We start from the raw sequence: 12,347 nt of genomic DNA, 5'->3' as shown, positions 1-12,347 counted from the left end.
GGCCCAGGAAGGCAGACTGCAGTCCTGGCTGGGTCCTCAGCACACCGTGATGGTGCCTCTCCTCCTCCACTCACCTGCTTTTGGGCTGCAGGAGGCTCTGTAGATACATGAAGTTCACCAGCAACCTCTTAATGTCTTTGCATCTGCAATGACAGGACCCCAGGTGAATGCGGACTGGTCCAGCCACACCAGGGCAGAAAGCAGGCACTGGGCCCAGCCCCACTCACCGCTTTCTGCCAGGAGAGAGTTTCCGAGTCTCACCCTTCTTCAGCTGGTGGTACATTTTGGCTGCCTTATCGTACAGCCGCTTCAGGTTCCCATAGGCCCCCTCGAAGGACACTTCTGACTGGATGCTGAGGAGACACAGGGGAAGCTGCTGTGTCTTGGCAGGGAGAGGTGGGGACGCGAGTGTCATTCCACCATGGCCTTCAGGACCATGTTCCCAGTAAGTCTTGGTGGCCCTGGTCTCACCGCCTGCAGCCTCACCTTCCTCCTACACGCTCATGTGAAATACACACACCAACTTCCAGATTAATCTGAGTAAAGACAATGCTTTTACTCTCCTCCCCATATTCTCTGCAATTTATCCTACTCTATTACAAACTTAGTAACCCTGAAGTATGTCATCCTAACTTTGTAATAGGCAGCATCTGATAAGCACCTACTACAAAGAAGCACAGTTCCTGCCTTACGCCAGTTAGTTCTCTCAGCACGCATTCAGCACTCACACAGAGCTCACACCCTGCTGCATCAGGGTACAATGAATGCCAACACTGTCCGCACTAAAATTGGGAAGTGGGGGCTGGGGATTTAGCTCAGTGGCTCCGCCAAGGACCCCAGTTCAATCCCTGGTACCAAAAATAAAGATAAAAAAATAAATAAAATAAAATGGGGAAGTGGAGCTCAGAGAACAAGCATGTTGCCAAGGCCACACTGATAACATAGAGCAGAGCTGAATCTCCAGTCCCCTCCATCTCACTACAAAACCAGGGACCTGCTAGACACAAGGGTGCACATGTGTAATCCCGGCTACTCAGGAGGCTAAAGCAGGAGAATCACAAGTTCAAGGGCACCTGTGCAACGTTTAACAAGACCCTGTCTCAAAATAAAACTAAACAAAGCCAGACCCGGTGTGATGGAGCACATCTACAATCTCAGCACTCTGAGAGGCTGAGACAGGAATATTGAGTCTGAGCCCAACCTGGGCAACTGAGCAAGACCCAGCTCAGTGTAGCTCAGTATGAAGGCCATGGGTTCAACACCCAGTACTACAGAAACAAAAAAAAACATTGAAAGGGTCGAGGATATAGCTCAGTGGTAAAGTGCTTGCCTAGCATGTGCAAAGCCCTGGGGTTCAATCCTCAGCACCTCCCCCCAAAAGTATGGTACTACGCGCCATACTTTGTTTTTTTTTTTGGATACTGGGGATCGAACTCAGGACCTTGCACTTGTGAGGCAGGCGCCAGAACCACTGAGCTAAATCCCCGGCCCTTCTATCTTATTTTTGAAAACAACTTTCTAGGTCAACCAGATGCAGTGGGGCACACCGGTAATCCCAGCACTCGAGAGATGGAGGCAGGAGAGTGAGTTCAGGACCAGCCTGGGCTACATAGGAAGACCCCCATCTCAGAAGGCAAAACCAAAACAAAGTCAGCTTTTCAGGGCCAGAGGTATAGTTTAGGGGCAGAGTATGCACAAGGCTCTGGGTTCCACCCTGAGCACCAAAAAACAAAAAAACAGGGCCTGGGCTTTAGCTCAGTGGTGCCGTGCCTGCCTCGCAAGTGCAACGTCCTGAGTTCGATTCCTGGTATCGGGGGGAAAAAAAAAAACCCCAACTTTTTATTTATAAAAACAATACAAGTGGGCCAGGGATGTAGCTCAGTGGCACAGAACCTGCCTGGCAAGTGCAAGGTCCTGAGTTCGATCGATCCCCAGTACCACAAAACAAAACAAAACAAAACAATACAAGGGCCAGGGATTTAGCTCAGTGGTTCCGCTGCCTGCCTCGCAAGCGTAAGGTCCCAAGTTCAATCCCCGGTACCAAAAAAAAAAAGAGTCACTAATTCTTTGATACTCCTTCCACTAAGAAATAGAGGCCCTGAGACTTTGTGGACAGGGAAAGGGGAGGCACCACCTGGGCCAACCCTCCAGAGTTCTCCTTTTTTGGCAGTGCTGGGGCTTGAACCCAGGGCCTTCACAATGACCTACCTCCCCAGCCCTTCTGAGATAGGGTCTCCTTGAGTTGCCCAGGCTGGGCTCCAAATACCCCTGCCTCAGGTCGCAGAGAGCTGGGATTACAAATATGCTGCCACATCCAGTATCTCCAGATTCTTGCCCTCCAGATCAGCAGAACCACAATGACTAACCCCAGACAATGCCACGGGGAGGAAAACCCCCAACTGAGCCCAGCCCGTCCAAAAGCTAACCGTTTCAGCACAGAGGGTTCGGGTTCGCTCTTAGTGGTTACCTCCCAACTTGGACGTGCCTGGCTCTATTTGGGAAGGGACTCACCCTATAGCAAGCTTCTGAGTGTGAGGAGGGACCTAGGGCAAGTAAGAGGGGCATTCTCTGGAAAACACTTGAGGACAGGAAAGACACATGGGCTGGGTATAGTGGCACATACCTGTAAACCTGCACTCTGGGAGGCTGAGGCAGGAGGATCACAATTTTGAGTCCAGCCGGGTCAATTTAGCAACTCAAAATTTCAAAGATAAAACAGAAATATACTAATAAAAAATAAAAATCAAAACAAAATTTTCAAAAGGGGGCCAGTTGTGGTGCCATACACCTATAATCCTAGCACTTGGGAAGCTGAGACAGGAAGATCACCACAAGTTCAAGGTCAGCTTGGGCTACACAGTAACTTCAAATACAGCCTGAACTACATAGCAAGACTCTCAAAACCCCAAAAAAAAAAGAGGGCCGGGGATTTAGCTCAGTGGCACCACACCTTCCTTGCAAACTCAAGGTACTGAGCTCAATCCCCAATACTGAGAAACAAACAAACAAACAAACAAGAAGCCATGGCCAAGCATGTTGGCACATGCCTGTAATCCCAACACTCAGCGGCTGAGGCAAGAGGATTACCAAGAGTTTGAGGGCACCCTGGGCTACATAGTTATCAAGTCTTGGAATACATAGGGAAACCCTGTCTGAAAACACCAAAAAAAAAAAAAAAAAAAAAAAAAGCCAGGCATGGTGGCACATGCCTGTAATCCCAGCACTTGGGAGGCGAGACAGGAGGATCACTGGGAGTGAAGAGGTCAGCCTGGGCTACACAGTGAGTTCAAGGCCAGCCTGAACTATACAGTGAGACCATCTGCACTGACCGGGGGGGGGGGTGGGGGGGGGTGTGCCCGGGAGCCAGCACTGTCTTGCTATTGAGTAAGTTTCCTCTCCCAGCTGAGGTAGGGACCACAGGACGTGGAATTAGGAGATAGAATTAGGCATTTCACTGCTTCATGATCAGATGTGTGGCTACTATTTGAGTTCCCTCTTTTTTGAGACGGGGTCTTGCTGTGCGGCCCAGGTAGGTGTGAGCTCACCGCCATCCCCTTCCCTCAGCCTCTGAGTTCTGAGATTTCGGGTGGGCACACACCTGACTTGCATTTGCTTTGGTCCCTGAAGATGACCCTATCCTGCCTGCATACAGCCCAGATCACCCCACCCTCTCCCGAGGAGGAGCTGGCTTTCTTCCCCCACTCCACAGTGGCCACAAGCTTCCTGGGCAGGTCCCCATGCAATCCCTTCAGCAGCGGCATCTGTGCTATGTCTTCCTGAGGAGGACTCGTACCTGACATCCAAGCCATTCCGGGTGCCCTGAAATTTTTATTTTTATTCTAAGAGCTAAGGGTCAGACCTACCCTGCTGCTGAGCAGGTTGCTCCACGCTGTGACCACATTAACACACTGGAGCTGTAGAGTCCTGAGGATCTTTCCAGAGCCACTTCGGAACCATTTTATCAAACATATCAAATTTATTTTCTTGCAAGGACAGATAGAAATATCTATTTTGCATAAAATAATGTATAGTCATTTTGGCTGCACCCACGCCTACAAACCCTCATGGCTCTCTGAAAAGCAGCAGAGCTGAGTCAGGGCCCCTGGATGGAGGGACTCCTCGCTCCAACCTCCCCCATCTACCCCACCAGGAGCTGAAGTTCCTCAGAGCAGGGCTGGAGAGGGCTGGTGAACACTCACCAGCGCAGGTAGCAGTACATGGCCTCCACGTTGTAGTACTTGCTGCCCGCGAGCGTGCCAAGCTGGTTGAAGGGCATTCCTGCAGAGAGCGTCCATGCAGCACAAGTCAATCAGTGCTCCAAGCCCGGCTGCCACTAAGGACCAGTGCACTCATGGGAGACCAGCTGGGTCTGCAGGCAATGCTGGAGCCTCTGTCCCTCTGGGGCATTACTGACTTCCAGCCTGCTGTGCCGGAGCTGCCTGCCCCCATGTGCGTATGCCTTCCACTTCCACTGCGGCCTCTCCAAGGGCGATGGGCCTCCATGGAGCCCTCTCCTCTCCCCCAGCTCCATTTCGTACCTCTGAGTTCCTTGCTACCCCATCTTTCCCCACCATGCAATCACACTCCTCCTCTCGCTCCACCTCCTGTGGGGAAGTGACCTTGTGGACAAGGGAGCCATCTTCTCCCCTCTTTCTCTTCCGTCTCCCTCCTTCTTAGATAAGACCTTCCCATTCCTCTATCTCTAGTGTGCGACAAGGTGGATGGGGCATAGAGGTGAAGTGTAGAGAGCTCAGGGTGGCAAGGCCCTGGGGAAAGGAGGAGGAGACTGCCTCCCTTCTCAAAGCATGTCTTCCTCTTGGAAAAGCTACTGGTCAGGAGACTCCAGCAGGGCTTCACTTACCAATCTGGGGAGCTACTGACAGGGCCTGGTAGTAGAATCTCTCAGCGAGCAGTTCAGTGTCTACACCGGCTAGTTCATTCTGATAGCGTGCTACAGGACAGAGAGGAAGGGAGATGCAGTGACTCTGTGTTTCAGAGCACTCCCCCTTCACCAGGAGCCCACTCTGAAGAGCTGTGACTAGAGCCTGGGAGGAAGGGACCCAGGTGAGGAGGCAGGCTGAGGGGTCTCTGGCACAGTCTTAGGCCCGCACGACTACAGTCCAATCACCCAAAGGCTCTTCCTCACTGGTTGGTTCAAAAGATAAAGAGGACCTGGTGTGTGTGAAGCAGAAAGGCTTCTTGACTATGTCCTCCCCATGAGAGGAACCACAGCATGTCCGGCTGCTTGCAAAGACCTCTGATATTTGGTTCCAGAATCCAAATGCCTGATGCTACAAAGACACTGCAAGGGCACTCTGGTCCACCCACTGTGAAGTGTCCACCTCCATGCACAATGGCCACAAGGTGCCAGGGCAGGGCTAGAGGTACTGCAGGGAGCCAAGTCTGTAACAGGTAACACACCTCGCAGCCACACCCCAGCCACCTGACAAGGACAGAGACTCAGGGGCCACAAGCAAAAAGCACTTTCTGGGCCTGGGGCTGTAGCTCAGTGGTACCACCACCTGCCTCGCAAGTGCAAGGTCCAAAGTTTGATCCCCAGTACCAAAAAAAAAAAAAGATCATTTTCTGTCCTCAGGAACATCCATCAGCTATTTGGAAAAGGAAGAGGAAGAAAGAAAAGAAAAAGAAAGAGGAAGGAGGGAGGAGGAAGTCAAGTCAAAATCTTGTGAATCCACTACAGCAACAGATATCACCCTGACTTCTCAAGCCCAAAAGTACTTCCCCTTTCCTATAAGCACTGACCCTCTGTGCCTAAGGCAGGCAGTGAACCAAAGGACCCCAGGAAGCAGAGGGAGGGAAAGGCCAGGCGCGCGGATGCTCGCCTCTAACCCCAGCTCGTCCCCAGCTGAGGCAGGAGGGTCATGACTTCAGGACAGCCTGGGCCACTGAGCGAGACCCTGTCTAAAAGAGTAAATAAAAGGCCTGGAAGGGAAAGATCATCAGAGGCCAAATTGTTCCTTCTGCTCTCTCATCATGTGAAAGGTGGAACCAACTACTGAAGTAGCTGGGGCCTTGCATGTGCCCCAAATCAGAGCAAACAAAAGGCCTGGACTCTTACACAGGTCCCCCAGGTACACGAGACATCGGTGGCAGGCCATCTGTGCCCAGTCCATCTCCTTCCCCGAGGCCAACACTGGCTTCTTGCATCCTGCAGAGAGAGGGAAGAAGTGTAAACGCCCAGCCCCTGCCTGCACCTGGGGAGGAATGCCCTACCAGGCCATGGCCTGACTTTGGGAATGTCTAGGGCTCAGAAAGACAGGGCTCCTTCGCAGGGTGAGAGGAGCTGGACAAGGAGGGCTGGGCTCTAACCCAGGACGGCACCACCGAGGCAGGTCATTTCAGCAGTCACAATAGACAGGTGTCTGGAAGGGGGAGATACGGTGCCTATACCACAAAGACCCAGAGTTCCTGGCATAGAAGCCAGCTCTGTAAAGACAGAAGGCCTAGGGGACAAAGGGACGCTAACCTGCTAAAGGATGGAATATGAGTGAGCCCAGGGAAAAGCTCCTGGCCTCTGCCTAGTGGGGGGTCCCCCAGGAGCCGGCGGCCACTGGAAGGTCTGCCCGTGAAGGAGATAAGCTCCTCTTGCCTCAGGACCAGTGACAACCACAGCCGAATATGCCTGGGCTCTCTTCCTCCCCTACCCACCCTGTCATCTCAGTTCAGAAAATTTCAGCTCCCTGGGTGCCAATTTCCTCCCATGCCAGGCACCGGATTAAATGTCCATAGCATCAACAAATCTCACAGCAATTCCAGGAGGTCACTGCTACTAAGTCACACAGCTGGTAAGTGGCACAGCCAGGATGGAAAAAGCAACCTGAGGCCAGGAGCAGTGGTGCATCCTTCTAATCCCAGCACTCAGGACACTGAGGCAGGAGGATCGTCATGAGTTCAAGGCCAGCCTGGGCTATGTAGCAAGACTATCTCCACAAAAAGAAAGAAAAAGAAAAAAGCAATCTGAGCCAGGTATGACAGTCCACACCAATAATCTCAGAATTTGGGAGGCCAAAGCAGGGAGATCATGAGTTTTTGAGGCCAGCCTGGACTACCTAGTAAGATCTTGTCTCAAAAACCCAAAAACTGGGCCACGGATTTAGCTCAGTGGTTCCAGTGCCTGCCTCACAAGTGCAAGGTCCTGAGTTCGATCCCTGGTACCAAAAAAAAAAAAAAAAGCCCAAAACTAAAAAAACAAAATAAAAAAGCAGCCTGGCCCTGGGATCCAGGAATCATCCCCTAACCCACTGCCCCTTGCAGCCTCTCCTCGGTGTGTAAGTGCTCCCCAGTACTTCCCGCAGACACCTCTTAGTTGGCTGAAGGAGAAGACTGGAGGGAAAAGCTAGCGGGGCTGGGAACTGACCCTCGGAAGCCTCCCCAGCACATGCCTCAGTGAGGTGCTGGGGACAGAGCCCAGGCTGACACGTGGGGGCCCGATGCCGGCCACTGTGCCCAGCCGCACAGCTGTTGTTTCAGGTGCGTTCAGTGCACAAAGCCTAGATGCTCAGCTTCTGACCAGTGGGGCTGCCTCATGGTGGGGGGCTGTGGGGAAGAAGGGACCACAGCAAGGAGAGCTGGGAAGAAGCTCTACAGAATGGCTGAAGCAAAGAGAAAAGTACCAGCTAGAAATGGAATAAAACTGCAGCCAGGGCCAGGGATGGAGCTCAGTGGTGCCACACCTGCCTGGCAAGCATAAGGTCCTGAGTTTGATTCCCAGTACCAAAAAACAAAACAAAACAAAACAGCAGTCAGTACTCCAGTTGCTGAAAAGAGATTTGCAGTCTTTTTTTTCGTTTGTTTTTGTTTTTGGTACTGGGGATCCAACTCGGGTCCTTGCACTTGCCCAGCAGGCAGCAAAACCACTGAGCTAAATCCCCAGCCGATTTGCACTGTCTTGAATGTCCCCATTTCCCAATGTTTTCAAAGACTTCAATATTTATTTATTTTCTTTCTTTCTTTTCCTTTTTTTCTTTCTCTTTCTTTTGGTTTTTTGAGGCAGGGTCTCGTTATTAGTTCAGGCTAGCCTTGAACTCACTATGTAGCTCAGCCTCGAACTCATGGTAATCCACCTGCCTCGTATCAAACATGCACCACTACACCAAGCCAAAAATTTCAGTATTTTCATCAAATACTGGGAAACAATCTTTAAAGTCAAAGGAAACAGTGCCAGCAAATTTCAACTCAGAGAAAAGACATTAATTAATGCCACCTGCCAGACCCCAACCTACTCTAGAGCCTTCTGTCCCTCCCCTCCTCCATGACAGCTCACAGACCCAGGCCTCTCTTCCCCTTTAACATTCTACCCTGACTCATGTGCATGTGTGGACACATCCAAGTCTCAGGAAGCATTTGCAGGTGTGCCCAGAACGCCGTCTGCCAGGCTGGGCACAAGCTGTACAAACCCTGAGACACATGAAGGTCAGAGAAAAAAACATGAGAATCTTCTTACTCGATACCACATTTTGGGCACCAACCATGGTGTCACGTGCCTGTAATCCTAGCCCTTGGGCTTAAACAGGGGGATCTCCACCCGTTTGTAGCCAGCCTGAACTCAAAAAGGCTTGTTTTTTGAGACCCTGGCTCAAAAAACAAAAAGGGTCAGGGATGTAGCTCTGTGGCGCCTCGCCTGCCTGGCAAATGCAAGGTTTTGAGTTCTATCCCCAGTACCAAAAAACCCCAAAGAGAACACCTTTCAGGTCTCACTGACCGATGAGGGGGTCGGTGACATGGGTCCAGTCAATGCAGCACTGCAGCTCCAGCTGGTAGTGGGACTGGATATAGAGGAGGAGATGCTGGTAGAAGCCAATGCCAGCAACCAGATGCGTCCGGTAGGCACATTCCAAGGTGCTCCGGCTATGGATGTGCTGGAGGTTGGGAAAAGAAGGGGCTGGCTAAGCAGTAGGTCAGAGTACCACTCCCCCCCCTCAACCTGTGCATCTTACCAAGGGAATTAACTGAACCTCTTCACCTTGGAACCTGTCCACATCTCCTCTCTCACAAATTTACCCCTACATCCTTCCTTCTCCAATCCCAGTTCCGTCTGACCCCTCCCTCCTTTCTGCCATCTTTTCCTGGGCTAACCTGCCTTGAGCCACATGCTAGGCCCACTTTCCTAGCTGAATCTTCCTTCCTTAGCCTTCCACATTCTAGGGCCCTGCCCTACCTTCTTGTTTGTCTTGATAAGCTGGATAACTTCATAGTACACCTTTCTCCACAGCAGCTCCTCAGCCTTCCTCCCATAGTCCACGGGATGGAGGAACATAAGCTTGACACAGAGTTCACGCAGCCTGGGAGAGAAGGGGAGGGAGCATGAGAGACTGCCCATCCAGCAGCAGGGGACACAGGAATGAGACTGGAAGTATGGGCAGCACCCCCACCAAGGAATCTGCACGCCTCTCAAGTGACATCCAGAGTCTGCATGAGCACAACAACAATGGTCTAGCAAAGCACTAGGAGCAACAGAAGACAGGAGCAGAAGGTTGGGGATTTAGCTCAGTGGTTCAGCTGTCTGCCTTGCAAGCGCAAGGTCCAGAGTTCAATCCCCAGTACCAAAGAAAAAAAAGGATAGAAGCAGAAAGCAATCAGAATTTTAACAATCTTTTCCTGCACCCTGCACTCTTTTACCCTTCCCTCCCTTTGTCTCCCCTTTCTTTCCCTCCATTGTGCCAATTGTACAGCCAATTGGTTTCACTCATAAGCCATTCTTTTATGCATATGTATGTGGTACGGAGGATCAAACCCAGGGCTTCCCACATGCTAGGCAGGCACTCTACTACTGAGCCACAGGCCTCATTTCTTTTTTTATTTTGAGGATCGTTTTTGGGGGGGGGGGTACCGGGGATCGAACTCAGGACCCTGCACTTGGGAGGCAGGCGCGGTGCCACGGAGCTAAATCCCCAGCTCTGTCATTCCTTTTTGAAACAGGGTCTCACTATGTTGCCCAAGCTGGCCTTGAACTCACGGCAATCCTCTTGCCTCAGCCTCCCAAGTGCTGGGACTACACCAGGCCTGGCTTTGTATGCCATTCTTATGGTACCAGCCCAATGGATATAGTAAAGCTGCAAACGGAGCATGGATCCCCAGCTCCTTTTTTTTTTTTTTTTTGGTACCGGGGATCAAACTTGGGTCCTTGCACTTGCACAGCAGGTGGTGAAACCACTGAGCTAAATCCCCGGCCCCCCAGCTCCTTTTTTGTTTTTTAAAGGAGAAAGAAAAAAAAAAGCCAGAAAGCCAGGCTGGTGGGCACACCTGTAATCCTAGGGCTCAGGAGGCTGAAACAGGAAGATCACTGCAAGCTTGAGGCCAGCCTGGGCTACAATAGTGAGTTCAAGGCCAGCCTGAACTACCAAGCAAGACCTTGTCTCAAAAAAACCCATAAATAAAAATAAAAAACGAAGGAAGAGAACTCTAATTTGGCTCACACCCATCTCCTCCCTTAGGAAGACAAGAGATTTTACAGCCCGTTATTGGTCCCATTGGTCCAGAGGTTAAAAAAGAAAACACACGTTAATATCCAGCAGGGTTTCTGACAGAGACAGGCAGGGAAACAGTAAGGATTTGTGGTTTTTGAGTCTCCAGCTTACTTGTTCCTCAGGCTAATGTTCTCAGGTTTGAACACTTCTTGATAAGCAGTTTTGTTGCAAAGAATGAGGTCAAGTCGATGCACAGCCTCCACCACAGCCCTACAAGGAAACACAGGCAGAGCCCTCAGCCGTGTACATGGATCATCTCAGATACTAATTCAAAGGAAAGGCTGAAGAAGTAGGGATGAGGAAAGCAGAAAGCTACAAGCTAAGCTCTGCACAAACAAAATGACTGGTCTCCACCCTGATACAGCAGCCCCAGCCAGGGAAGATGCAGCAATGATGGAGACATGTTCAGGTGTCATAACCTGTGAGGCATAGGGGTTGCTCCTGCATTTAGCAGGTCCAGCTAGACATCCCACAATCCACAGGTCAGTCTGCCATAATAGCGAATTACTTGCCCAAATGTCAACAGTACTGACATAGAGAAACTCTGTGACACCAGACAGCAGACTCTCCCAATGCACAGGCTGTGATGCCAGGCAAAAATCTAAGGTTCGAAAGCACAGGGTCCTAAGTTCGGTCTCCAGTACAAAAAACAAACAAACAAAAAACTTTGTGCCCTGGCTGTGTCTTTGGGCCAATTACCTAACCTTTTAAAGATTACCATATCAAGGGCCGGGTATTTAGCTCAGTGGTTTCTGCCTGCTGCGCAAGCTCAAAGACCCGAGTTCGATCCCAGGACCAAAAAAATATATATACATATGTGTGTGTGTGTATGTATGTATGTGTGTATGTGTATATATATATATATATATATATATATATATATATATATCATATCAATATATGTGATAACAGAGGTAATAACAGCAGCTACTCAGACTTTTGTGAGGATTAAATACAATCATTTGTCAAAAGCTTTGGAATATAGTAAGCATCTAACAAAGAACAGTGGAATGAATGAATTATTATTATATAAGGCTTATGATCTCTGACATCAAGGAAAAGCATTCTTGATATAAAATTTTGCTTTGTAATTGCAGCATAGGGGAAACCAGAGAGGACTGCTGAGGTGCTCAGTCGTAAAGTCTCCTGATTTCTGATAAAGGAGTATTTGTACAGTACAGTGGCTAAAGAATGCAGGCTTGCAACTAGACTGCCTGGATTCAAATCCTATCTCTCTGGTTTGTTTGGGGTTTTTTTGAGACAGGGTCTCATTATGTAGCCCAGGCTGGCCTGGAACTTGTAGTGATCCTCCTGACTCAGCCTCCCAAGTGCTGGGATTATAGGCGAGTGCTTCCTATGAAATTCTGAGCAAAACACCTAACTTCCTTAGGTCTCAGTTCACCCCATAAAACTGAGAATAAAATCAATCACCTACCTTGGGAGGATTAAATCAGCTAGTACAAAAAGCCCTTGTGACAGTGCCTGTTACCTAGTGAACACCCAACATGCCTTTCTACTGTAAGTATGAGGGGAAACTCCAAACAGTGTAAGGTAAGTCTGTCACCGCTGCAAGTAAGAATCACAGAAACTACAGTGGATGGCCAACTAGTCCCAGAGGCAGATGTCACCTCTGGAAGGGTAAAACCCAGAGGACAACAGACAGTGGCTGTGAGAACGTGTGAATTAGACATGGCTGTGGACACTTGAGCAACATAAAAACAAGGGTGCTCATTCCCTGATAAACCACACGCGCCCGAGCTGGGAGACCAGTGCACAGTAGGCCAGTGCTCCTCGGTGATGACGGTGCAGAGCAGCCCTGCACAGGGCCAGGTGACTGCAGGACTCAGGATGAGGGTGGGG

General features: G+C 50.2%; 1 protein-coding gene across 3 annotated transcripts in view; it reads right to left on the bottom strand.

Moving 5' to 3' along the window:
- Window positions 1-12,347, bottom strand: part of Smg5 (SMG5 nonsense mediated mRNA decay factor) — a 32,674-nt gene that overhangs the window by 12,524 nt on the left and 7,803 nt on the right. For 2 of the 3 annotated variants that reach the window (XM_021249530.2, XM_004871198.4), the window contains exons 2-9: window positions 10,599-10,697; window positions 9,179-9,302; window positions 8,723-8,879; window positions 6,080-6,169; window positions 4,862-4,951; window positions 4,200-4,278; window positions 228-353; window positions 75-143 (exon numbers count right to left, since the gene is read on the bottom strand). In XM_021249530.2, the coding sequence (XP_021105189.1) occupies window positions 75-143; window positions 228-353; window positions 4,200-4,278; window positions 4,862-4,951; window positions 6,080-6,169; window positions 8,723-8,879; window positions 9,179-9,277 (710 nt within the window). In that variant the 5' untranslated portion in view covers window positions 9,278-9,302; window positions 10,599-10,697. The remainder of the gene's footprint in view (window positions 1-74; window positions 144-227; window positions 354-4,199; window positions 4,279-4,861; window positions 4,952-6,079; window positions 6,170-8,722; window positions 8,880-9,178; window positions 9,303-10,598; window positions 10,698-12,347) is intronic. The other variant, XM_021249529.2, reaches the window with a different exon arrangement.

This window comes from Heterocephalus glaber, unplaced genomic scaffold (assembly GCF_053883595.1).
Source record: "Heterocephalus glaber isolate CG9 unplaced genomic scaffold, H.glaber_assembly_v1.0 deba00001795, whole genome shotgun sequence".
NCBI lineage: Eukaryota > Metazoa > Chordata > Mammalia > Rodentia > Bathyergidae > Heterocephalus > Heterocephalus glaber.
This window is presented reverse-complemented; position numbering and strand designations above follow the sequence as displayed.